The sequence below is a fragment of the Vanessa tameamea genome, chromosome 31, assembly GCF_037043105.1.
Source record: "Vanessa tameamea isolate UH-Manoa-2023 chromosome 31, ilVanTame1 primary haplotype, whole genome shotgun sequence".
Taxonomy (NCBI): domain Eukaryota; kingdom Metazoa; phylum Arthropoda; class Insecta; order Lepidoptera; family Nymphalidae; genus Vanessa; species Vanessa tameamea.
This window is the reverse complement of record NC_087339.1, coordinates 1,675,884-1,703,847: the sequence shown is the minus strand read 5'-3', so window position 1 is coordinate 1,703,847 and position 27,964 is coordinate 1,675,884. Positions and strand designations below refer to the sequence as shown.

At 33.6% G+C, this 27,964-nt stretch overlaps 2 protein-coding genes across 5 annotated transcripts; both read left to right on the top strand.

Moving 5' to 3' along the window:
- The first annotated feature begins 2,352 nt into the window (after positions 1-2,352).
- Positions 2,353-7,958, top strand: LOC113396824 (UPF0547 protein C16orf87 homolog). 2 transcript variants are annotated; one of them, XM_026634880.2, is made up of 4 exons: positions 2,353-2,581; positions 4,672-4,839; positions 5,643-5,727; positions 6,711-7,958. In XM_026634880.2, the coding sequence occupies exons 1-4, from the start codon at positions 2,531-2,533 to the stop codon at positions 6,893-6,895; spliced, it is 489 nt and encodes a 162-aa protein (XP_026490665.1). In that variant the 5' UTR covers positions 2,353-2,530; the 3' UTR covers positions 6,896-7,958. The 2 variants fall into 2 exon arrangements, with proteins under 2 accessions (XP_026490665.1, XP_026490666.1); XM_026634881.2 differs by having other exon boundaries at positions 5,643-5,715; positions 6,711-7,957.
- A 3,865-nt stretch (positions 7,959-11,823) lies between these two features.
- On the top strand, positions 11,824-27,882 carry LOC113396842 (spermine oxidase-like). Of its 3 annotated transcripts, none has more exons than XM_026634902.2 (8): positions 11,824-11,988; positions 18,727-18,909; positions 19,189-19,398; positions 20,432-20,648; positions 21,592-21,770; positions 22,986-23,250; positions 26,233-26,336; positions 26,803-27,882. In XM_026634902.2, exons 1-8 carry the CDS (start codon positions 11,927-11,929, stop codon positions 27,038-27,040), a joined length of 1,458 nt encoding a protein of 485 aa, XP_026490687.2. In that variant the 5' UTR covers positions 11,824-11,926; the 3' UTR covers positions 27,041-27,882. The 3 variants fall into 3 exon arrangements, with proteins under 3 accessions (XP_026490687.2, XP_026490686.2, XP_026490688.2); XM_026634901.2 differs by lacking the exon at positions 22,986-23,250 and adding an exon at positions 25,175-25,442 and having other exon boundaries at positions 11,825-11,988; XM_026634903.2 differs by lacking the exons at positions 11,824-11,988; positions 22,986-23,250 and adding exons at positions 15,658-15,845; positions 25,175-25,442.
- Positions 27,883-27,964: the final 82 nt, after the last annotated feature.

Sequence of the window (27,964 nt, the reverse complement as noted above, 5' to 3'; positions counted from 1 at the left end):
GTACAAAGAAGTACGACCGTTTAAATGTCATATTACAATTATTACAGTGATGTTTCTTTACTTCGCTGTGTTTTTCATCATAATGCTTCTTGAAATCCCTATCTAATATCACCATTTTACATATTTCACACTCTGTCGTTGTTACACGGTTACCGGTCGGATATAATGTTGATAAATCCAAAAGGACCTTGCATTCTTGTACCCTCACTTGCTTATTATCAGTGTATTTTCTTATTAAAAGAACGTTATTACCTGATTTCTTAATTTCTACAATACTGTCTGTGTTTAGAACCTTTTCAAACCAAACTTGATTGATTTGTTTTTTACTGTACGATGGTATTTTCGTTACCAGATTGAAGTGTGAACGTCTTATGTGGTACTTCAGCCCTCCCTTGTTAGCGAATGATTTCTCACAGGCACTACAGGTGTTGGACGGTAGCTGTTTTGTTTTCAGACTGTAAATAAAAGTTGTTAATAAATAATGTGAAGATCAAATTATAATGTTTACTTTAGGATTCATATTAAAACTTAGTCTAACTTGAATTTATTTAAGTTTCTATGTATGACTTCTTTATATACCCAATTCATTGGTCCAATTTTGATGAACCTTTGATAAGAAGAGGTCCCTAACAATATTTATAAGTAAGCCTGACGCTTTTTATTTATTTAAAATCTGGAATATTAGCAACCTGTTGGTAAGTACCACACATGTACATTGACACTGTAAAAATTAGCAACCATTACGAGTGCACCAACAACCTTGGTAACCAAGATGTTATTTCCCTTGTGCCCATGTTGACACTGGCTCATTCAACCTATAAGCGGAAACACTACAATACTGAGTATTACTCATAGATATTACAGTATAGGGTATGTGTAAAGTAACATTTCAATATATTTCATAAAATTTAAACAATGCTAATTTCCATATACTGACATCAGTATATGGAAATCAGCATTATGTAATATTTTTATAAATATAAAAACTGCTTTTATATCCTAAGTCAGGAATAAATATCAAATTTAACTTAATTATATTTTATTCAAGTAGGCTCATACAAGCACTTTTTAATTGTAATTTTATAAGGTGGAATTATATTCAAAGTTACTACCAGTTAAGACTATAAATAATACTGAGAAAAACAGGCATTTATATTAGTATTATTCTTATCAAAATATATTACAAAATGTAATTAAATACGATCAAATAATATACTGCGCGAAAATCCACAAATACTAACTCCATTTTCTTAACATCTCTATAAACTTTCGTTCCCGTGATGTGCTACGTTTAAGTCTCTAACAATATCAACAATATCTTAAAAACGTCTTGTTAATATTGTATGCATTCCAACTTTGTTAAAAACATCGCAAATATATCGTTTATCTGTATTACGAACCTTTTATCGTTGTGGATGTAGTACGCATGTGTAACGAGATTACCACGATTTTTAAAAACTATACTGCACCATTCGCAAGTCCTTGCACTAAGGCAAGTTAGTACATGCTCCTCAATAATTTGTTTCGTTAAAAATTTTCTTTCACAATAATGGCAGATGAAATACTTATTAAAACTACTTGTATGTTCAAATTTAAACTTATTCTCTTCAGAGTTTGAATATGTGCTTTTTAAGAATGCCATTGTTTACAAAACTTTTGACCATTTTATGTTATGTACATGTTTATTAATGACATTGCTACAAGTTTTAAGATAACATTTTGTATGGTTCGTTTCGTAAGACCAGCTGTTTGGATCTTTGTTTATTGTTATGAAATATTACATATACATTTGGCTTTGATTAAAAAAAAGTACATTTTTGAACTGTTGACATTTTTGTTTGTGACAACAAATGGAAAAAGATAACAACTTAAAAGTTATATAGATCAACAAAATTTGAATGATTTATTCCATTATCGAATAATTAATCGTAATATCAACTATTTCAAAATATTCGATAAAATTATTACAATATATGTTTTTTTTTCTATACGTTATGAAACGTATCTGTGATTTTTAGATACATATTTAAAAGCTATTTTATACATCAAAAGTAACTCAAAACTTTAACATTTTTGTCTCTAAGAACATTTACATCGAGATGGGCAAACTCGAATAATACATTATATTTACAACGATATTATTGTTATATTTTATTATTAAATATGTTTTACTTAATCAGATAATCCAAGTATCGTGTTTTTTACTGCCTTGCATTTTAGTGTATTTAAAACAGTCTTGAATTCTACATTTTGTCAGTTAAAAATTGTAATAGGCGCCTTCCTGAATTTAAATTAGAACCAGTTATAAAAACATTGTAATATTCTTATTTTGTATTAAATTTTCATGCCTTGGCAACATTGATAATAACATTTCTTTTTTTTTTGTTTATGACGTTTAATAATAATTACAAAAAATATAGAAAAAGTATAATTACGTGATGATTTACTTTCATAATATGTGATGTGTTAAAAACTATTTGTTAATTATTGAAACTGTATCTTAGGTTAAAATTGTTTTAACGATTTCAAAATGGGAAAAAACAAAATGATAGCGAAGAGCTGTCCGAAATGCGAATTACAGGTAAAAAGACTAAATTATTTTTTGATTTGATTTTGATTATTTAATATTTATTTGAAAAAAAAAGCTTACCAACAAAGACACAAAACTTAATATACGATATTTTTGTATACTTAGAAGTTCGGTCGGTATGAAGTTTTTTTTAATAGATAGGATTCATTCAGAGGTTTTATATATCCTTAATAACACTGGACCTCCATCAGAGCCGAAGGCCGTACATTTAACAAAAAACTTAGGGTTTTTTATTATGTTTCATATTTCAAGGAGTTTTGGTAATGTTAATATTACCAAAACTCCTTGAAATACTTTCACTCTGTTAGGTTAGGTTTCTTGCAATAAAGAAATCTTGCGTAAAATTTAAATGAATCCAAAAATCTGTTTGTTAGACTCTAGTTTTAGGGGACACAGATGATGATATTAAACTGCTACAACCTCCAACAATAAGCATATATTTTTATTTAACACCACAAACAAGGGAACAACCTTGTGACTAAATATAAAAAAAATAAGAGCTAATATATTACCATGGTACACAAAAAAGTATCCACTTAAGTTATGTAGCTTATATAAATATTCTTACACTTGTCATTGTGATTTAGGGTATACATGTAAGGTGATACTTGCTGGTAGGGTTTTAGGAAAACCTGTCCAGGTAGGTAACACACACTAATCACATATTCTATCACCAAACAACAATATTCAGGATTGTTGTCTTCATATCTAAAGGGTAATTGAGTTAGTGTAACAACAGGCACAGGACTCATCATAGTTCCCAAGATTGGTGGTGCATTTGCTAAGTAAGGAATGGTTAATATTTCATTACAGCGCCAATGTCTATGGGGTCTATCAAGTGGCTCATTTAACCATCCTGTACCTCTTTTATGTATGAAAATATTGTATTTCCTTCTATCAGATTTATAGCAGTCAGTCTGGCTTAACAAACACTCACCTCTCCATCATTACTTATATTTATAACAAATATACATTTTGTAGAAATAGGGAGTGTATTGAGTTTAAAATGTGGGTAACAGCAAAGATCATATAAATTGGACATAGTTTCTCAAAAAGGATGCAACCCACAACCTGATCCAAAATGAGTTAAGTATGCCACAGTAGTTGTAAAGGTTGATATTTTCGATTAGATTAACTTATTTTTATTATATGGTACATTTATACAAATATTTCCCCAGGAAGCAATAAATACAATCAAGTACAACAGTATAACCAAATACAGTTAAAACTTTAAACTTGAATGACTCAGATGTAACATTTTGTGGGTTGAATCCTTTTAGAGAAACTACGTCCAATTAAGAAACCAAACATAACCCAAGTCATAGTGGCACACGTGAAAGACGTTTATCTATATTATCATGTTAATAATTGTACAATAAAATAGGTTATCTTTACTAATATTACGAAGAGGTAAAAGTTAGTTATTTGTATGTAAATTCTCTGGAACTAATGATTCGATACTAAAAATGTTTTCACTGGTAGAAAGTTACGTTCCTGTGTGATAAAGGGGAATTATAATAATAAATAAATCATATTATTTTAATTATTAACAAAACTTCGCCGGAGCGAAGCCATGTTACTAGAAAATCTTGTTTAATTTAATTTAGAGTTAATTTATAAATATAAATAGAGCAAGGATATAACCAACATGCTATAATGTTATTGTTAAAAAATATATTGAAATCAAGGGTAGACATAAAAAGGCCTCATCTTGTTTGCCTTACAGTGCTTTGGTTATTGTATATCTATGGCTATAGTGTCTAGATATAAGGCAACAGATTTCGAAGTCCTGTCACGTTGGTAAAATATTCTCACATCAGCTCGGGGGCTGGAAGGTCCGGAAGCACTTACAGCCGTTGATTGTGCTCTTCAACTCTTATTGCTCAGATTTGCTATCCCATCGGAGAAATCCCATGAGAATGAGGAAGTAGAGACTGTTTTTGCTTTTTAAGGATCTCTTGAGATCAGCATTCGTGGCAGAAATCTGACAGAACGACGTCATCATGGTTGAGGTGAAAACATACCAAATCGTTGCTCATTTGCCATAAAGGTTACGAATTTGTTCATTGCTCATAACGCAGGTAGCTGTTGCGTCGAAGTCGTGTAAATGCGGCCACACGTTCTTCGCAGCGAGGCGCGCAGCCGACACTCTGCCAGCTGTTGAAGATATCAAACGCAGAACCGGTAGAGTGAGGCGTTCGCAGCCACAGTTTTACGACGCGCAGCACTATCAGAAACAGAAGAGAAAGGTTATTACTTTGGAATCGGGTTACTAGGTGATAGGTATTTTTGATGGGGTTTTTGTTATGTTATAGGAAGGCGGACGAACAAATAGGCCACCTGATGTGAGGTGGTCACCACCGCCCACAGACAAAGGCGCTGTAAGAAATATTAATCTTTCCTTATATTACCAATGCGCCACCAGCTTTGGAAACTAAGATGTTATGACCCTTGTGCCTGCAGTTACACTGGCTCACTCAACAATACTGGGTACAGCTTTTTAGTGGTAGAATATCTGATGAGTGGGTGGTACCTACCCATACGGGCTAGCTTTGTGCTCCGCCGTATGGGTTAGCCCTACCACCAAGAAAAAAAGTTAAAAGATGTTTAAAGTGTGAGCTAGCCAGAGTAACTACAGGCACAAGAGACACGACTTCTTAGTTCCCAAGGTTGGGGGTGCAATGGCGATGTAAGGAATGGTTAATATTTTTCACAGCGCCATTGTCTTTGGCTGTGACCTCTTACCATCAGGTGGCCCATTTGCACGACCGCCTACCAATACCATAAAAAAAAACTTCTAGTTAGCTTAATTTAGATTATGATGCTAACATACTCTATGCAGGCATTAAAATATTTTAAATACAAATTAAAGACAACGTATAACAATACATAAAAAATATCGTGATGGGACGCCCGGTTTGAGTGGTTGTTCTATGTTAAGTCAAAATATAAGATCTCTTTTCATAATTTCATCCAAGTCCGTTCCGTGTTGGCGCGATTGAGCAACAAATATCTTGTGACATCAACTGGATAACATTTTATTCAATTTCAGTCACCGAAGAAGAGGATAATATCAAAAACGTACAGCGATGAAGATTACAAGGGGAAGGGAAAAATCGAAAGTGGTATGTTTATTTGTAAGTGAATCTTTAAAAGGTCATAAGTTGCTGGGCAATTATATATATAACAATAATTATTATATTATTAAGAGAATAGAGTTTTTTTTTGTCTCAGGCGTATTGTCTGTCAGCGTATGTTCGTCACTGTCAGCGTCTGTTCATCAATGGCGGCGTCTGTTCGTCACTGTCAGCGTCTGTTCATCAATGGCGGCGTCTGTTCGTCACTGTCAGCGTCTGTTCATCAATGGCGGCGTCTGTTCGTCACTGTCAGCGTCTGTTCATCAATGGCGGCGTCTGTTCGTCACTGTCAGCGTCTGTTCATCAATGGCGGCGTCTGTTCGTCACTGTCAGCGTCTGTTCATCAATGGCGGCGTCAGTTCGTCACTGTCAGCGTCTGTTCATCAATGGCGGCGTCTGTTCGTCACTGTCAGCGTCTGTTCATCAATGGCGGCGTCTGTTCGTCACTGTCAGCGTCTGTTCATCAATGGCGGCGTCTGTTCGTCACTGTCAGCGTCTGTTCATCAATGGCGGCGTCTGTTCGTCACTGTCAGCGTCTGTTCATCAATGGCGGCGTCTGTTCGTCACTGTCAGCGTCTGTTCATCAATGGCGGCGTCAGTTCGTCACTGTCAGCGTCTGTTCATCAATGGCGGCGTCTGTTCGTCACTGTCAGCGTCTGTTCATCAATGGCGGCGTCTGTTCGTCACTGTCAGCGTCTGTTCATCAATGGCGGCGTCTGTTCTTCACTATCGGCGTCTGTTCCTCACTATAAGCGTCTGTTCCTCACTGTCCTGTTCGTAACTGTCCACATGACGCCGCTTCTTCCTGCGTCCGTCCGCGTTCTTTCGTATCGCTTTTATGTGGATTAACCTCGTTCGTCACTGTTTACCGTTCTTCACTGTTGTGTACAAACTGTGTATACAATTTATTTTCTATCTAAGATTAGTCATTTTATAATATAAGTCACAATACAAATTTTATAGATTTTTCAAAATATATTTAGCAACAGCGCGGGCCAGACGTCGTCGTGCCCTCCGTAGAGCCCAGAGGGAGCCCCCCCAGGTCGACAGAACGAGGGATCCGACCCCGCAGCTCAGGCCGGCACAGCTAGCTCGGTGTAGATTGATCTTATCTGAGATTAATAGGAAAATGCGCGCTGTTACGTGGCAACCGCCAACGGACGGTTAAAAATGTAAATTTTATTATGATATTTTAATATTAAATTAATTATAAATAAATCTATATTGTATAAAGTTACATAATATGAAGAAATAAAATCGATTATTTCTATATATCGATTTCATTTTTATCGATTTTGTATAAATATATAAATATTTTATTTGAAAGTGTTTTTTAAAAAAAAAAATCTGTTATAAACAACAATAAGTCTAAGTAATCTGTATTATTTTATATAAATTGAATCAATTATTTACCATTTCGTAAATACAGACAGACAGTCGATTCCAATGGGAAGACCAGTAAAGAAAAACAAACCACTTTGATCTAGACATGCCATCAGTGGAGCTCAAATTAACTATCCTATTCATTGTGCATTTTTTTTATATAACCTGGTTTATGGGCCCATATGTCCCCACTCCACCTGATGCTAAGTGGTAGAGGAGTTCAAACGCAAAACGTCAGTGTCGAAGTGATAACTTAAACTAAGTTGAACTATTTAATATTGAAATTTGACAAAAGCTTAAGTTGTTACTTAAATTTTATTTATGTATATTAATATGGTGCTTACCGCTGCCGTTTGCGCAAAATAAAGGGAAGCCTGTCTAGACAGGCGCCGTAACGCGTTACGTAACGAAGCGGTTTACCCATCCCATTAGAAGTTATCGCTTCAAAAATTAAGGTATTTGGAAGTGAAATGAAAGTACTGCCGAAGTTCTTATGCCAAGTGGTTAAGTGGAATAGAATTGTATTATATAAAGATATATTAATCGAGAACTGTTTATAGTGTACAATATACCAGAGATATAGGCAAGTCGCACGGAATATGTAAATCTAAGGTTTGTTTATCTTTCCTCCTCTTGATATTGGAATAGTCTTGTGATTTATCGACAATCACAGATAATAAAAATTGAACGAATAAATGTATTAAAATAAAAAACGGAAAAGTATCGAGAACGAATTTATTATATGTAATTAGTTATTATAATTAATTTTAAATTTACGATCTCGTTTATAAGTTTAATTTTTAATGTTTAATGAAATATTTTTTTAGTCTGTCAACATTAAATTTATTATATTAAGTATAAAATAAATTTATTTCCTATTATTGTATCATAAATTTTAATTGTAAATAAATATCTATTATTAATAAAGATCTTATTGTTTTATTACTATTCTTAATGGAATTATATTATTTTAAATTATATAAAAGCGACAGATAACTTATAATAGTTTTCATTAGTACTAGATTGGGAGTGGAATGTTAGGTACCCTGTATCCTTTTCAGTATCCCTGACGTTTATGCAAAATTTATTGATGTTAAAACGTTAATTTGAGAAAGCATTACAAACAAACAAACTCTTTCGCATTTAAAATATTATTAAGGAATTATATTTTTATGCCATGTGGCAATAAAAAAAAAAACAAAATGTTAAAAACATACTTATCATTCGCCTTTAATTATTAAACTTATAATTATTTAAATGAAAATAGTTAAATTTTCTTGCGTATTATTAAAAGCATATGTTTTACATCTACATATATATACTTTTAATTGTATAAGTTTCTATTTTTATTATTTACCTCATTCATAATGCATGAGATTGTCCGCAAACAGAGGAGCACTTTGTTACCTCACTCTCATAATCCAATGGTATGGTAAATGCGAAATGGAAAGACAAGGCACAGATTAATAATATATAGTTATATTCTTTTCGAATCATAACAAAAAAAATAGCCAAATAAACAACATTAGACAGCAAATTGACGCGATATTATTGGTCGAGAGCTTGATTATCTATGATATTCACTATGGATTTGTCTAAAAATGGCGTTTTGAACGTCGACGTAACTGTTATCGGAATTTTGGAAGTAAAATTAAAATGGAAATAAGTAGTTAAGTGTTCAATAGTGTTCTATCATAAATAAAGATATATTAATCATAAACTCTTAGTAGTGCCCAACATAGCTGAGTTATTAGCAAATCGCATGAAATACGTAAAGGTCTAAGGTTTGTTTATTTTATTTTTTTTCTTCCTTCATTGGAATAGTTTATATAGCTATGTGTAGTCAGGGAAAGGAAGTAGGAAATATTTGTCAAAGCAAATATGATAAGATATGTTTTGATTTTTTTATATAGCATTTGCTTTGTTTCAAATCAGTTCGTTTTATTTTTAAAAAGGTTTAATAGAAAATAGTATCTTATTATTAGTATCAAGGTGTCAATTCAATAAATATATTATTATATTTATTGAATTAAAGTATTCAGTAACAGACAACGTAACTACAATTATCTAAGAAAAACTGTACCGCAAGATCAGTGTTGTCATGTTTTATAATTATATAATAACATTGCCCTGGTTCAATATATAGACATTTTATTCCCAATATCAGGATTGTTCGTGATCAGCGGGCATATATTCAACGTATTATTCATAAATTCAGTAAGTTTTTTATCAAACGAATCAACTACACAGATCAATTTACAATAGTCAGCAATATCGTTTCGTTAATTTAACATATATATAAACACATACATACTACTATAAAAGAATAAAGATAATCAGAAATTAGCGATTCGTCCTAAACGTGGTGCGCGGGAAACCTTGAATGTAACTGACGACTGTAACCGTCGATCCAAGATGGCCGCACCGCTGTTATCCACGTGACGCTTCACTAGAGCGCTGCCCAAATCCCATAGACACTTTTATCCGACAAGTATAAATAACCAAGATGGCGCAAAACAATATCTTTTAAAATCATTTTGTTGCATAATTATTTATTTAACATTTGGAATGCAACCCAATGATTTACAACAGTTACAATTTCCTCACACGTATGTCTTTGAACCTCAGCAAGATTAATACAATGTACTATACATATGGAATTAATAATCGGTAATCCTTTATTTCAAAGCCGAAATTGTCGTTGATAATAAACGCAATGTCCGTAAAATATATGCTAATTTTAGGAACCGGAAGTGATTTATTTTATAATTGACCTTATTCATACTGCATAAGTGTATTCGCAAACATAGGATATATTTTATTTATTATATATAGCTAGGGTTGCCAGGTCGGTAAACCAGATAGTCGGAGGACAGACCAGCCAGTTTGGCCGGACATTTGGGTAAAAAAGCCGAACACGCCATATTATTGAAGATTTTATGTCTCAGTTTTAATAGGTACGATAAAAAAATTGTATGTAAAATCAAGCTTTTCTGATTATTACCATAAATCTTGTTAAATTCTTATGAAATATAAATAAAGTCAAAGGTAAAAAGCCTAACAAAAGCCAGACACCGTTTATTTTGGCCGGACACGCAATGAAAATCCTAACTATGTCTGGCTTTATCCAGACGCCTGACAACCCTATGCCAACCAGGTGATCACAACCGCACATAAACTTTTGCGATGTAAAAAATATTAAGCATTCTTTACATCGCCAATGTGCCGACAACCTTAGCAACTAAGATGTTACTCACCCGTCAAACTGGAACACAACAGTTTTGTTGATTGGTCATACCTAACTAGATGGACTGGCACATAGCCCTACCACCAAGTTTACAAGATACACTTTATTTCCCCACTCTCATAATCAGATGGAACGTAAAATGCGATATATTTATGTGTAGCTAGACAAAAGAAAATAGAAGAATTGTCCGCGCGCTATGAGAATGAGATGAAACTTTGTCTAAAATGGCAGTTCTCAAGGGAAGAAGCGTTAGTAACAAATTTCTGAACAATAATTATCCAACACTGACAAATCCAAAACGAAAATGAGATTTTACAAGATTGTCTATGTAAGTGTTTTTATATATTAGGTACTAGTGAACCGCTCCAGCTTCGCACGGGTGCAATGCTTCCACTAAATATACTACAGAATGTCATAAAACGTTCACAGTTTTTCAGTCGTTAGACAATACAAACCGCTATGTTCCTGCGTTTTAAATATGTATTATCTTCGAAAATATTCATTTAAATTACATGCTGTAAAGGGCCAATATTGATCTATATTGAATGCACAATTTATTTAAGGTACCTAATTGGATAAGGATTAATGCTATATTGCTTAAAATCGCTTCGAAAAGAAGCCATTGTTTCTCGTAAAAAGAAAAGATAAAAAATGTTTATTGTCTGTTATCTTTAAGAGATAGACATATACCATCGCGGACTTTTTTATAGACATTTTTGAGGTGTACAATTCTGTAGTACATTATTTTGATCTATCTAGTAGGGTTCAGCCAGCGTTTACAATGTAAGCGCAAAAAAAATTATAAATTTACGACATCACATTAGAAACTTTTAAAATTATCAGTGTTACTTAACTATATTGTCTATGTATTACATACAAAAACCTTCCTCTCGAATCACTCTATCTATTAAAAAAAACCGTATCAAAATCCGTTGCGTAGTTTTAAAGATTTAAGCGTACAAAGGGACATAGGGACAGAGAAAGCGACTTTGTTTTATACTATGTAAAGATAATGATGATGTTGATGATGACAATGAGGTTCAATTGCAAGAATGATTTCGTGTATGATTTGTAAATATGTTACCTCTCTACTGATTATTCTAAACTAATAAAAATCTTAATTCTTAAATAATTGTACAACTATAAATATACAATAAAGCTGAAACAAATCACGAGCAAAAAAATTCACATTGACATATGTAATAACGTCTCGCCGCTCGCGAGCATCGACGCGAGTTTGCCGCCGCTGCCGGTGGACCGCGCGTAATTCGTAGATAAAATTCGTAGTTCAAAAAGATCAAACCCATTCGATCGCGCACTTATTATATGCGATAAATTGTAGTTATTGTAGACTCTTTGGTATTCAACTAGGTAGGTATTCAAATCTTGACAGATTTGTAAACGTGTGTGTGTCAAATTATACACAATCAATTTGACACACACCGTAACCAACGACGAGCTAACGTTTCACGTGAAATTTATTTAACTCGAAGGGAGCCACAGATGAGATAATAGGCCTGTATATATAAACTGTTTATTGAGGAGTTCCGTTATTAACACTTATGAAACATGAAAGAATACACAAAATGGTGCCTGGTGCTATGTGTGCTCGGAAGCGCAAATTGTTATGTGTAAGTTTTTTTTTTAAATTTACTATGAAAATGAAGATTATAGAAAATATGACGGCTTATTTTTTAAGTGTGTTTTTGTTTAATATAATGTAGTTTAATGTAGTTTCGCTTTTGAAATTATTAAAAATAATATAAGATTTTAACGAAAAATTACTCACTACAAATAATACTAAAACACTAGAAATAATTCGAGCCATTTAAAAAACTCACCAGTATTTTTCCATTAAATTGAATCGGGTCCCAAAAATATATATATTTCCAACACAGAATATTAATAATTATTATACTATTAATTATAATATAATAATTATGAATATATATAGTATCCATTTAATAATTAATCCCTTTTTTTGCAATGTATATTTTCTTTTATAATAGGACCAAACAGAATGTAAACAGAGTAAAAAAATAAATCCAAATACGAATCGGTTCATAAATGACGGTAACGAACTAATTGAAAATCACCTTTTTTTTATTAAAATTTAAAAAAAAGTTGCCGTTAACCAAAAATACTGCTGAATTTTTATTTGACGCTTGTGTCACTCGATAGTCGATAGATTGAATGTCATTATAACACTATTCTTCTGAACTGATTCTGAACATGTTAAAATGGCTTAAGCAACATACAAATCTAAAACTGAACTTTATTATTATTATTTGAATTAGACTTTTAGCCGTTACTAACTATGACAAAATAATGCTAGTGTTGTGTACGTTTTTTAACTTTGCTAAAACCTAACCCAAACGACGAACGAACCTGTTACGACAAATCTATTACGGTTAGAGCATAGCAACTATTGCTATCAAATATTTGTTGCGGATTGATATCAAATCAAATGAAATCAAAAAATTATAAATAATCATTTTGGACCTATGCAGTAACATAATACTCCATAATACTGATTTATCGACTGCAATATTTGATTGAAATTGATAAATACATATCAGATTCAAGTATATACTGTTTATTTATATTTTTGCTTGTTTCTCTATTTGTTGCTAATCTCGGAACCGACTTTGGCGGGAATTCTACTGGCAGATAGCTGATGATATGAGGCTGCTTAGGATACATTTATTTAAAAAAATATATATATTTTCGCGCGAAAAAATCAAACTCCATGAAATATTCAATAAAATAGCATATACCGACTACATCTCTATTAAAACCATAACAGGAAAAAAGCCAAATAAACATTTGACAGCAAATTGAGACGATATAATTGGTCGAGAGATGGTTAATCTATGATATTAACTATGGATTTGCAAAAAAATTGCATTTTGAACGTCAGCGAAACTGTTATCGGAAGTTTAAAATTAAAGTGGAAATAAGTAGTTAAGCGTAATAGTGTTCTATTATAAATAAAGATATATTAATCATAAACTCTTATACTAATAACTCATCTATCTTGGGCACTACCCAAGATAGATGAGTTATTAGCAAATCGCATGATATACGTAAATCTAAGGTTTGTTTATATTTTTTCCGCTTCCTATTGGAATAGGCTATAGTAGGATGTAGAAACTTCAAAGCAATTCGTAAATAAGATAGTGTGTGACATTCACCTTATTTTTAGGGTTCCGTAGTAACATGGCAAAAAACGGAACCCTTATAGATTTGTCATGTCTGTCTGTCTGTCCGTCAGTATGTCACAGCCACTTTTTTCGAAACTATAAGAGCTATACTGTTGAAACTTGATAAGTAGATGTATTCTGTGAACCGCATTAAGATTTTTACATAAAAATAGAAAAAAAACTAACAAACAAACATTTAATTTCATAAACATAAACCTTACTTGCTTCCACGGAACCCTTTATGGGCGAGTCCGACTCGCACTTGGCTGCCGTTCAAACAGCCGATGATGTTTTATCTGTGGTCGTAGGTGAGAGATACTGCCAAGGTTATACATTAATTAGACATAAATATGTTATTTAGTTACATAAACAAATAGATATAATCCAAAATGTTATTGTAATAATTGACGCGTTGGTTAAGTGGCTAAATAAGACCAAAGATCCCAAGTTGCTGGTTACAAAATTCAAACATTTAAAAAAAAAATCACTAACAGCCCGCAGTCCGATATTTGGAAGTGTGTACACTCTCGTGTTTAGATAACAAGTAGAGCCGTTCGTATTACGCTTGTCATTTAACTCTTAACTTAACTTAAGATCTTAGAGTTTAGTTAAGAAATTGATGAAATTTTAATTGTATGAAGGCTTTTTACACCGCGCGCATAGTAGTAGTATTTTTTAATATTTTCTTTGCTAATAAAGAATTAGTAAGTAGACTATAAAATGGATCCCTTTCGACTATGACACTGTATGAAATATTAAGCATCTTACATCTTCAATGCATCACCTACCTTAGAAATTAAGATGTTAAGTCTCTTGTGCGTATATTTACACTGACTCAGATACTCTTCAAATCACATCCCACATCTCAGTTTTCCTGAATGGGATTCGAATATGACAGTTAATTAAGGATGGTACCTACCCAGGCGGACTTGTACGAAACCAAGTAATAGGCCAAGTAAAGATTTTAGATGTTTTTTTTGGAGTTTCGTGTGTATTATTTATTCATTTAATTTATAACAATGCAACAAGCTTTTATTACGGTTTTCTAGACGCAATAACTTACGTCAAAGGAATTAGGGATGGGCGTGCCATTATATTTCCCGCCTTTAATAATGTACATATACAATCGATTATGACATTAGCCTTAATTTAATTTTTATTACCAATTTAATTAGGTCCTGACCGAATTGGGCTTCGTTTACGGTTTTCATGTTGTAATAAAAAAAAATTTAGAAATTAAAGTGTACATACACGGGTACACTTCCCTCGCTTTGAAAATCCGATGAGGTGATGAAATCGATACAACTTAAAAGAGTTACAACGCTTTAAATGTTTTCTAAGGCACGGGATTGCAAGCACTGTTAACTTCCTGATTTCCTGTCAGGCAGATACCGATAATTCCTTAATTTGCAGCCTTACAAGCTAGTTACTAGACAATCATTTTAAGAACACTTTTTATTTTATTACCAAATAAAATATAAAGTGAAATCGATAATATATATACCGCCATATATCAAAATCATAACATATGTACATAATTCAAGTAGGCTTTTAGAAGCACATTTGAATCGTCATTTTACAAAACTGTATTAAGTGATGCTACCACCGGTCAGGAATGTAGATTCTTCTGAGAAGAACAGGTAAGAAACTTAGTACTTACTCTTTTCTGACACTTAAAATACAAAGTTAGTTAAATACAATTATATATACATATATCACAAATACTGCCTGGAAGTCAACAAGTATGGTCCGTAAAAGACGTGGATTTAACTTCTTTTCCATAATTAATTATGAATATCGTTACTAAATTTATTTACTATTTAAAGATGACGAATAAATCAAAAAATTACTCCGTTCTGAAATCAGATCTAATTGAGTTAAATTGAGTCTCAAACTATTTTTTATGTTAAATAAAAAAAAAAATTGCTGATAATAGGATTGCATTACTATGATACTATGTGATAATCGTATATTGTTAATACTCAGGCCGTCTCGCTTAACAACTATCTTGTGATAAGAACGTTAATGATGAAACGAAATGTAAAATGATATCATAATCGAATAAGTGCTGTCTCCGTCGCAACGCTAAGGTAAGCTACGTGTGACATTTAACGTCAATGTTATCAATAATCAAATAAAGTGGTGTGTTTGTGATTTTTCATTTTAAAAATAATTTTATAATACTTAGATTACGCGTATATGGTTGCGTAACACAAGAATATTGGATTATTACGAGTATATAGTATTATTCTGCGTAGAACGAAATATCTTACTACATATTTAAGGTATGTTTTTAATTTTTTTATGCAGAATTAAATAAGTACCGAGGTTATTATCACGCTTGGAATAAACGCTATTGTTCGATTCGTTATGTCTTTGTTTATTCTCGGAATGGCAGTTAAAACGCTAATCATAACAGTATAACGACGTTATAATTATAATTTACGTATTGTTAAACACGACTGCTACAAAACCTATTAGATAATATTTATAAATATATCTATATAAGGTTCTAAATAATATTAATCTAACAAGTGTGATAAAAATCGATAATATATTTTTTTATATCCGTTGGCAGAATATTTTGCGCTCAATTGGCGTAGATAAGTGCCAGAAGAGAAGAAATATGTACTAGAATTAAAAAAATACAACTTTTACTGGGTTCCTTAACCTCTACTAAATAGTATAAAGTGTATTTTAAAAACCAGTCAAATAGCCTATTGTCATTACTTTTATTATATATTATAATATATAACAGTAAAAATAAACGTTGCACCTCATACATAACAGTTATAGTATATGAACTAAATTATAGTCACTCGAATTATGCTTTGCCCCGTCTACCCTTCCAGTTCTAGCCTAAATTAATACTTTTTACATTATACAAACATCAATGTTACTTAAGCCTATTCCAATTGAAGAAGGAATAATGATAAACAAACCTTAGGTTCATGAATTCCAAGCATTTTGTTAATAACTGCTATATTATGGACAACTAACAGTTCTTGATTAATATATCTTTATCTATACATATAATAAAATTGGAGTGTCTGTTTGTAATATTAAAATAACTGCGTTTTACTAAATGCACATGTATGTATACAAGGTACATATTTAGGTATTAAATATCAATTTTTTGTCTGTCTGCCTGTCTGTTTGTTCCGGCTAATCTCTGGAACGGCTGGACCGATTTTGACGGGACTTTCAATGGCAGATAACTGATGTAATAAGGAGTAACTTAGGCTTACTTTTATTTTAGAATTATATGTAAAATAATAATAAATTCACATTTTTTTATTAAATTCAAACATGCACGAAGTCGCGGGCACAGCTAGCTTATAATAGAATACTGGTCCTTTTAACTACTTATATCCACTTTAATCTTACTTCCAAAGTTTTGATGAGAGCTTAGTTGACATTCAATGAGGTTTTTTTTTAAATCTATAATGTGATATCTCAGATAATTCAGGCTCTCAACAAATCATATTGCATTCGTTTAAGATCTCAATAGTCACTGGGGATACAGCATTTAGATAACATAAGGAATGATTAATATTTCTTAAAGTGCTTTTGTCTATGTGCAATGGTGACCCAAGTGCCAATCTGCCTATCAAGTCGTTAAATGTATAATTGACAACACGTTAGATATATTATAATGTAATTTTATTAATGCATAATTTTGTAACATATACATATGTGATTACCACAACTGATATAATTTACAACACAAATGTAACTTGAGCACTATTTAAAAAAAGAAGCAATTCAATTTTAATACATCAGTTTGCTAGTGACAATGTTTTTGATGAAATTTAAATATTTTAAAATGTTCCGTATACGAAAAATTACTTTTTTTAATTCTGAGAGTTCTAATGTGTTACCGACGAGGTATGAATATTTAATTTTATTTCAAACCAGTTGCTCCTTTCGGTAATACTAAACAAAAGTTTTTTCTACATTGACTGAATAATCCTGAGTTTTGTAAGGTACATACAAACTCAACTCTTCACTTCCATAGTTAGTATATTTTTATATAGGGTTATTGGTAATTCCACTTATTCCCGTTAGGAGGTGATAGGGGTGACTATTTGCGATAATATTTCTAATATTTATACATTTTTGGAGAGCTAAGAATAAGGTTATGTTTTTAAAATAAAATTTTTAAGTTTCATAATGTTTTATTTTGTTTTTAAGGCATTTTTGTGGAATAAAAAAATAGTTTTGAAATAATACTGCTTTCCGTCTCGCATTTTTAAATTTTGACCGTTAATTATTGTGTTAATATTGACAAATAACCAGTGTTTATTCGTATATAAATCAGAAGAAGAAAATAGATTGTAATTGTTACTTTTTTTTTTAAAAAAATTTTTGAAGTTGCATTTTGGACTTATTTTGAAAAAATCTAAAAAACGTGATAACTTAAAAATGATTCACTTTTGCATTATACATATGGGGATTAAAATTACCGCAAATAGACACTCCTATTACTTCCTAACGGGAATACGTCGAATTACCAATAACCCTGTATAAGATATAAACAGTTTAGTAAAATAGTGCGGTATTGTACATCATTACATAGTATAAAACAATGTTGCTGTCTGTCCCTATGTATTCTTAGATCTTTAAAATTACACGACGGATTTTGATGCAGTTTTTTTTATAGATAGATTAATTCAAGGGGAAGGTTTATATGTATAATACATGCACAATATAGTGGAGAAACACTGATAATTTAAGAGGTTTCTGAAGTGATGTCGTATTTGCACTTACACTGCAAACTCTGGCTGAAACCTACGAGATAGATAAACATAATGTCCTACAGTATTGTACACCTTATAAAGTCAATATAAATCTTCAAAAAAGTCCGCGATGGTATATGTCTATCTCTTAGGGATAACCCACAATAACCATTTTTTATCCATTATTCCATTTTTTACGAAAAATAATGTCTTATTTACTAAGTGATTTTAAGCAATACAGTGTTAATTCTTATCCAATTAAGTATCTTACCTTACCATTACCCTTCAACGTCTAATAAACCGATCGTTATGAAATTCTGCAAACACTTTCATTATAGGGTAGGATAAAGGGTAATTAACACATCGACCCCCCTCCCCCCTTTTTACACGCAGAAAATCGTGCTAAATAAAGTATTTCATTCCGCAGTTCCACTATGCCTAATAACTATGACACTATCGTGGTTGGTCTCGGTTCGGCTGGCGTGACAGCTGCTTCTACCCTCGCGAATGCCGGCAGGAGGGTCCTTGCCCTTGAGGCTCAAGACCGGATTGGAGGGAGAGTTATGACCGTCCCATTCGGTGATGGCGTTGTCGAAGTTGGGGCTGAATGGTAACTACCGCGTGTATATAATTATATATGTAAGAGACGATGAAATTACACGGGTATACGACCTCGTTTATTAGAATGACAATAACACAAGACGTGACTAAAGTTTTATAAGTCGTCAGTAGAGAGGCGTCAATTGGAGCAAATATAAGACGAGCACGTATTTTGTTTCACGTGTCTATGGGCGATGGTGACTTAACATCAGGCCGTTGATTGGCCAGCTTACCCGTCTATTTAAAAAAAAAATGTCCATAAACACTATTAATTTTCTTTCTTTGATAGGATACATGGAACGGAAGGAAGTCGCGTCTACCAGACGGCTATTCAGAACAACGTTTCGGTCTTACCCCAGGACCTGAGCTTCCAGGTGTACATGTCTGACGGGAGCCTCGGTAACAAGGAGCTCGTTAACGAGCTCATAGAGTTCTGCTTACAAACCGTGGAGAAACCGCCGGAGAAGCCCGAGCCCCTCGGAAAGTTTATTACTAGACAGTGAGTAGATTTTTATCAACATAAAAACAAGATGGCGTTGATCAATTCGATCGTGTTTGTTATTTCAGAGCTCCGTTATTTATTAGCTGATTTGGCTTTTTGCAAGCGTCTGGGTGGGTGTGCTATAGGTCGGAAAAATGGACCTTTTGGTAAGTGTTGGTTAAAGTCCATAGATATTGGCGCTGTATGAAATTTAAACCATTTATTACATAACCAATGCGCCACCAACCTTGTTAACTGTGAGGTTATGTCCCTCGTGCCTGTAGTTACACTGGCTCAGAGCAGGAACACAATAATACTAAGCATTGCTGTTTGGCGAAAGAATGTCTGATGAGTGGGTACCTACCCAGACGGGCTTGCTCTAGTACCGATGATAGGTCTAGTTCAATCGGTGTTGTCAGATGGAGCAGTGCGTCAATAGTGCCATGGTTTACGGGCCGCCTAGTGATGTAAAAAGTTCGATCGATCCTGACCTCTTGGGCTATTGTCGTCCCTACTCCTAATACAAGCTTTAAGGTTAATTGGAGGGGTATATAATAGCAACAGCCTGTAAATTTCCCAATGCTGGGCTAACCGCCTCCCTTTGAGGGTAAGGTTAGAACCATATTCCACCAATCCCGCTCCAATGCGGTTTGATGGATTTACATGTGGCAGAATTTCGTCGAAATTAAACACATGCAGGTCTCGTCACGGTGTTTTTCATCACCGCCGAGCACGAGATGGAGTAATTTATTATTATTTTTTGTTCTTTCACATTTTTGTTTTTATTTTAAAGATATATTAATGTAGGAGTGTGGTTTTTGTTTTTTTTTTTTTGTTATTTAAAATGTATAATGTAAACGCCTGCAGTGGTGTATCACACCGTACACGAATTTATTTCCTACTTTTTCTTAAAAAATTGTGAATATGCCGATGGTGTTTCGAAAATCTATAAATAAATAAATAAAAATAAAATGAAAATTGAGTTAAGCTTAAGCTGCGGAGCCAAGCCGCGGGCGTTGACTATCACGTAAAAACTAATCTATGTTTTCAGATTAATGAAATATATAAATGATAAACATCCAGAACTGTTGAACGAAAAGGATTTCATCGCAGAGTTCCTGGAAATGATGAACCTGTTAATCAACAACTACGAGGCGTCGAACGATTGGAATGACGTCAGCGTGCAGACGAACTACGAGGAACTCGCTGGGCATCAGCACACTAGCTGGCACAGACACGGCTACAAAACCTTCTTTGAAATTCTCTTAGTAAGTGTCGGTTTTAAGGAAGCCCAGGATTAGAGTGTATATGTTACGGTAAAAGCTCGAACTAAGGTAAATCTTAAGATTTTCCAGTAAAACCTAAGATTTACCGATATGAATTGGTAAGTATTTATTATAAAGGGACGACTTTTTCGGACTTTTACCATTCCAACCGAACCTAACCTAACATGTATATCCTAAGATTTACCAAGTGAATTATGGTAAAAGTTCGAATCCCAAAGTTTTATGGACATTTACCATTCATAATCGGTAAATCTTAGGTTTTACTGGAAAATCTTAAGATTTAACTTAGTTCGATCTTTTACAGTAACATATACACAGTTAGGATTAGTATTTATTGATTTGCATACGGGATAGATAATCACGCAATAGTATTTCATTGCCTTTGTAATCAAATTGTCAGTGAAAAGTAACTACCGAGCTACGGAAAACGTCATGAGGAAATACGCCAGTACTGCAAGCGACTATGTGCTTAAAACGAATTAAATTAAATTCTATGACATTTGATTGTTTTGCAGGGGTTTATCTCCGAAACTAATGATCAAATTCTAAAAAAATATTTTACTGGTAGTAAGCTACATTTTTTTTAATGATATCGGTAGGCGGACGAGCAAATGGGCCACCTGATGGTAAGTGGTCACCACCACCTATAAACAATGTCGCTGTAAGAAATATTAACCATTCCTTACATAACCAATGTGCCACCAACCTTGGGAACTAAGATGTTTCGTCCCTTGTGCCGGTAGTTACACTGGCTCACACGCCCTTTAAACCAGATCACAAAGATATTGGTGTTTAGTAGTAGAATATCTGATAAATCTTACCACTAAGTAAATAAGAAACACAAGTACCACTATACGTTAAACAACTACGTAAGTGAATCGAGTTTAAGAGCGAGCGTTATCAAATTAATCAATGCTGCCAACAGAATACGTACAACAACGGCACAGGCTTACCAACGTTAGACATCGAATTAAACAAGGAGGTAACATTAATAAAATGGCCGAAAAACACAACTGGCAAAGTCCAAGTTGTATGTAAAGATGGCGACGTTTATACAGCAAGTAATGTTATAGTTACCGTTTCGCTTGGGGTCTTGAAAGAAAGGTAAGAATCATTTAATTGTATTCGACGACATCCGTGGTCGAGTTGTGTGTACACCGGTTTTTATGGGTACGCCACTCCGAGGTCCCGGGTTCGATTCCCGGCCGAGTCGATGTAGAAAAAGTTCATTAGTTTTCTATGTTGTCTTGGGTCTGAGTGTTCGTGGTGCCGTCGTTACTTCTGATTTTCCATAACACAAGTGCTTTAGCTACTCACATCGGGATCAGAGTAATGTATGTGATGTTGTACGATATTTATTTATTTAAATAGAAATGTTTTAAGAATCATAAATTAATTATAATTACAGTGGACGCACGGTAACCCAACCCCTGACTAATCCGGCGACCCCTGTTATCCGAGATATCTATTTAATATTTTTTTGACAATCTTCGCTAATGTAGATATCAACGTGGAATTGTTAATATTGTTAGATTATAATCTACTAGCGACCCGCCCCGGCTTCGCACGCGTGCAATGCTGATACTAAATATACTACAGAATGTCTTACAACGTTCACAGTTTTTCAGTCGTTAGACAATACAGACCGCTATGTCTCTGCGTTTTAAATCTTGTAATATCTTCGAAAATATTAATTTAAATTACATGCTGTAAATGGCCATATTGATCTATATTCAATGCACAATGCATTTAAGATACTTAATTGGATAAGTATCAATGCTGTATTGAATAATTTAAGGGGGGGGGGGGGGGTGTCGATTATTTTGTATACTTATAAATAAATTAAAATCATAAATTGTTACTTAATTTATGTTCTAGACATTTTATCGTCGCAGTAGGTTAAACCGTTTCGTTGGTCTATGGCTAGGTTTTAAAGCTGCGGAACCACCGAAGATTTGTGGAATTGGTCAAGATATTCTTAATAACATGTCACCTTTCAAACCGGACTATAAGAATATCAATTATTCCTGTCTGACGGTTGAATTCTGATGAGCTGGTGGTACCCACCCAAACAAAGCCCTACCACCATATATATTTTTGCCATAAATAGATGAATTCCTGGTATTGAAAAAATGCTTAAAAAGACAATTATTACGGAATAAGATAGTTTCGACTTTCACCCAGAATCCTCAGTGATTTAGTAAAAGCCTATTAATGTCCCACTGTTGGGCTGAAGCCCCTCCCATTCGAGGATAGATTTGGAGTTTATTCCACCACACCACTCCAGTAATTTAGATTTGATTAAAAAAATAATTACAGATGTTCATCCCTTTTCTCACCGGCTCTACCCGAAGGGAAAATCACGTCGATAGATAAGTTATCAATAGGGGTATTAGGAAAAATTATTCTGTCGTTTCCCGAGAAATGGTGGAACTACAACAGTTACGTATTCCTCTGGAAGAGTGACCATAGGAAACTGTATAGCGACGATGATTACTGGGTCACCAAGCTGCAGCACATGTCGTTTCCAGCCGGATCGAGTAACACGATGACGTTTTGGACTTCTGGCGATACAACCAAATTGGTCAGTTGCTTCGATACCACACTAAACAGTCACTCAGAGAATGACATGCATTAAAACCGAAAAAAAAATTTGAAAAAGAAGTAAATTTCGCGCTCAGTACTGCCCCATAACAGAAGTGAAACTTCTTAAATATTCTACTCTTTAAAAAATGTGATCGAACGTGACGCATGCTTAAAATTTTAATGTCAATTTTTTCTCGAGCTTTAAATTTTATCAGGAAGTTTCACTTCAAATCTGCCATACCATAGCATATATGCACGTCTACGCTGTTGATCATTGAGGAGTCCTTGGAGTCAATCCTGGGCGTGGCATTAGGTTGGGCTTATCATAAAAGTGCATTGTTATTGGATCTGTACGAAAATGTAAATTTTTAGCCGTAGGGAAGGAAGAAACCCCTCCAATTAAGCAAGGTTTGGACTAACTAACATAAAAGTCTGTGAAAATTTAATTTAAATTGATTACACAAGGTTTCATTCATTTGCATTAAAATTGTATTCAAACGGGATAACGTGTTAAATTTGCATGTTTATAATAATAATAATAATAAATAAAAAAACTTTATTGCACTCAATATCATATAAAATAACAGTACATATAAAATGGTTAATTACAGAAAGTTGAAGGCAAGGGCGGCCTTATCACTAAAAGCGATCTCTTACAGGCAACCCAACAGATGAGGACAACATATTCTGTAAAGAGGGTAGTGCATATTATATTATGATGCATACGTAAAATAAACATACATGCAAATACCTGTACATACATACATATATATATATATATATATATATATATATATACACATATACACACATACATATATATCTACATAAATACATATATATGTTTAGTGATGTATATTATAATGGTATTTATATAATTTGGTAGGCAGATTAGCAGACAAAGGTATTGTAAGAAATGTTAACCTTAGCTTATGTCGTTAATGCAATACTAGCTTTGAGAACTTAGGATTTGGTAAACGAGCAGGTGAGCACCTGATAGGAAGTGACTCCACCGCCTATGGACATCTGCAACAACAGCGGGCTTGCAGGTGCTTCTCGAAGGTTTCCAAGTCGTTTCGGTTCGGCGAAAGCTGGTTCATTTAAGGTGCGGATGATACTTCGAATTCTATCGCGATTTCTAAACGTGAAATTCAGCAGCCGGGATAAATCCAAACAATTTCTGGGAACATTACTCGTAAAAAATGTGGTGGAAGATGCACAGTAATCCAACATAGAAAAGCAGGTCGATAAATCCAACGACCAACGACTTCGTGTTCTCCGAGGAACAGGAGTGTGAGACTGAGAATTTTTCGATAGAAAAATACATTAAAATTTTATCAGCCAAACCTATATCTGCGGCCATATATCTAGACCGAACGAAGTAGGGAGATCAACAATAATAGGTATTCGAAAAATAAATCGACAGAGTAACCTAATAATGCTACCATGGTGAATGTCGAAACGAAAAGTGACTGATGATCCTATGACTTCTTCATCGTCTAAAATATATAATTATAGGCAAAAGTGAAAACTACACTACCTTTTTTTCTCTGTTTAAGCAACCGATTTTTCTTTTTTTTTTTCGGTATCTTAAAAGTTGTCGAAAAGAATAATTAGAAATGTTTTCCTCATTCATGGCGAATAGGACTTTTGATAAAATGTCTAGAATGTATTTTTTTAATACGGTTAATTGCTTAAAGGAAAAGTTATAAGGTATAGAATTTGTTTAAAGTAAACAGTATATTTAAATGATTAATAACTGATTTAAGTATTGGTTCGTGACTTAACAACAGTCAAAAGTGATTTATCGAATAATGTAAAGAATAAACGCGAAGTACGATTAAATTTAAAAACAAAACGAAAATATTGCCATATTTAAAAAAAAAAAATTAAAAGGAAAAAAACGAAATTTTCGCTTGCAGACATTCACATCTTTTCTTACCGTCATTGCCGCAGGAAAAAATTACTATAATAGAGAAGATGTCGATAGGTGTTATGGACAAAGTGATATTGAATTTCGAGAAGCAATGGTTACCCAACGGTTCCTTCTTCGGGTTCATCTGGAAGGGGGAGGATAAGAAGAAACTAAGTAACGATGATTACTGGACGACGAGGATTTTCGGGGTCTCGACACCCATGGGTTCGAAAACTGCTCTGACTTTTTGGACGAGCGGCGATGTCGGTAAAATGGTATGTCATTGACTATAAATGTTGATTTATCTGTGGTCTTTTTTGACGTTTAATTATTTACGCGGGAATTGGAATTGAGAAATTCGATTTGAGTGTAAACTCTTTTGTATATATATGTTTATGTCGGTGCTGTGGGAATAATTGAAGATTTTCTTGGGTTCTAGACAGCATCGAACCATCTAATACGAAAGTATATTTTAATACAAATATGTATACGAAATTATAATTTGAATAACCTTGGACCTTCAAGACGAGATAATCAGTGATATGACAAAGCCAAGATGTTAAGCCTTTGTCATAAAAAACGGTTAAATAAAACAGAAAGACGCGTTGCAACAAATGGCGGGAACTGGTTTATAAGTTAGTTATAAAGTCTTAATCGGGGGTTTTGTTAATTCATTAATACATTAATATTCATAAATGCATGTAATTACTGGGTATTGGTATTAAATGTCTTAATTGGGTCTTTCTTAACTAATTATTTCCAAATTAAATGTCATATTACAATTTATTCTGACATTGTAACTGTACTGTCAGACGAGAACTGTCAATTTGAAGGACAGTTAAATTTCCATAGATTAAAAACATATAAAAAATTGTCGTGAACAGTAATTTAAAATTTAATAAAAGAAAACTTAAATTTCGAAAACGTCAAAATTCTCCAATAGTTGAAGGTCGGTTTTTTTAATACGTGTGCCTGTTTTTGTTCTAGACGATATCGATTTTTTTTTTTTGTAATTATAATATATTAATACATGCAGACGAATTAATTACGTCGTGTTATTTATAGGTAGAAACGTTACCTGAAGACGTTGTGAAGAGGAAAGTGATGGAGCTCCTGAGGAAGTTCATGGGGAAAAATATGACGATACCGGAACCAACAGATATGATAAGGTATATTAAGTTTAGCTTATTAATAATAATTATACTTCATTCCACGAAACGAACTCCCAAACGATTTTTTGCTTGCGCTCTCATTGGTTAAAACGCGTGCGGCGTGACCTTCATTGGCCAAATTATTTATTAGGATTGTTTTATCTCTAGCCGCGCGAATCGACCAATGACGTGCGAGTATTTTGTCCCCTAGGAGTTCGACTCGTGGAATGGGCTGTAATTGCACGTCCCGACTTCATACAAAATTACTCTACTTACTATTACTCTGTTTATATTATTATTTGTTTTTTAAATGTAAGAATGGCCGCGACCGGTAATAGTTTATCTGATGGCAACTGTCCAACAACTGCCCATAGAGAACCACCCCCCTTATTAACCCTCCATTGTAATGTTTGGAACTGTAGACTATTACAATGGAATTGGCATGAATCCCTACCATCAAGTAAAATATATATATTTCTTGCAGATCGACATGGTTTTCAAATCCATTCACGAGAGGCAGTTACACTCACGATAATCTTCTCATGCACGAGTATCCGAACGCGAGGGCCATCCTCGGGGAACCCCTCGTCGACGATTCGGGGGCTCCCAAAGTATTGTTCGCGGGTGAAGCGACAGATTTGACGCATTTCTCAACCGTCCACGGAGCTAGCGACTCGGGTTTCAGGGAAGCAATGAGGCTCTTGCCTAGTAGTAAGGTTTAAAAATATATTTTTATATATCGAAAATACAGTCAAAATATGTTATAACGACATCGGAGGGATTCTTGATTTATGTTTTGTTTTATATCGTTTATTAAGCGTAAAAAACATATTCTATCAGCTTCATTCAGATCGGAGGGATATAAGTCGTAAAAACCGAATAAAAAAAATACTAAATCCATGCGTTTTTTATCTTTAATATAATCCTGTATTGAGTGATATGCCTTATTTATCAAGGTTTTTTTGACATGTCTGTGAATATTAAAAATTAATCGGCTCCATAGTTTCGCCTAATGCGTAGCATTTCGCTCGCAACTAGGCCTGGGGGCCTAAGCGATGTCGTCGGAAACGGTTATGACTGTATTTTTTTGTTTTTTACTACCGTATATATTTTTCAAACTCAAACTCCAATTCCTTTAGTCAATACAGAAGCATTACACTTACTTATTGGTAGTCAAATGAAACGCTTTGGTAGTGTTTGGTGTCGTTTGGTTCGGCAAAGGAACACCCTGACGTGAGAAGATCCGGGCGAAAGGAACTCATTACGATTATACGTACTTATGTTAATCTGGAATCTGTGTCAAAAATGTTACATTTAAACGTTGCACACAGTTTTGACGTAGGCTATTTGACTGGTTTGTAAAATCCATTTTATATTATTTAGTAGAGGTTAAGGAACCCAGTAAAAGTTGTGTTTTTTTAATTCTAGTACATATTTGCTGAAAAATATCAAATTAAAAAATCCATATTTAAATAGCGCGCGAAAACGCTACTTTGACAATATGGCGCTGCAATGGGGTCGGTGACGTCACTTGCCTGTATTGTAATCTGTGGCACATATAATCCACGTACAGTAAGCAAACGAGGTTAACAAGCAAGTGACATCATCATAAAGCCGACCAATCAGATGCGTTTTGTGTCACGTGA

What these genes read in the sequence shown, in the direction of transcription:
- LOC113396842 (XM_026634901.2), top strand. Translation starts at nt 11,927, where the DNA reads ATGAAAGAATACACAAAATGGTGCCTGGTGCTATGTGTGCTCGGAAGC. An exon ending in GCGGCGATGTCGGTAAAATG is followed by an intron (nt 25,443 to 26,232) that starts GTATGTCATTGA and finishes TGTTATTTATAG; the next exon opens with GTAGAAACGTTACCTGAAGA. An exon ending in GAACCAACAGATATGATAAG is followed by an intron (nt 26,337 to 26,802) that starts GTATATTAAGTT and finishes TATTTCTTGCAG; the next exon opens with ATCGACATGGTTTTCAAATC.
- LOC113396824 (XM_026634880.2), top strand. Translation starts at nt 2,531, where the DNA reads ATGGGAAAAAACAAAATGATAGCGAAGAGCTGTCCGAAATGCGAATTA. An exon ending in ATCAGAAACAGAAGAGAAAG is followed by an intron (nt 4,840 to 5,642) that starts GTTATTACTTTG and finishes ATTCAATTTCAG; the next exon opens with TCACCGAAGAAGAGGATAAT. An exon ending in CGAAAGTGGTATGTTTATTT is followed by an intron (nt 5,728 to 6,710) that starts GTAAGTGAATCT and finishes AAATATATTTAG; the next exon opens with CAACAGCGCGGGCCAGACGT.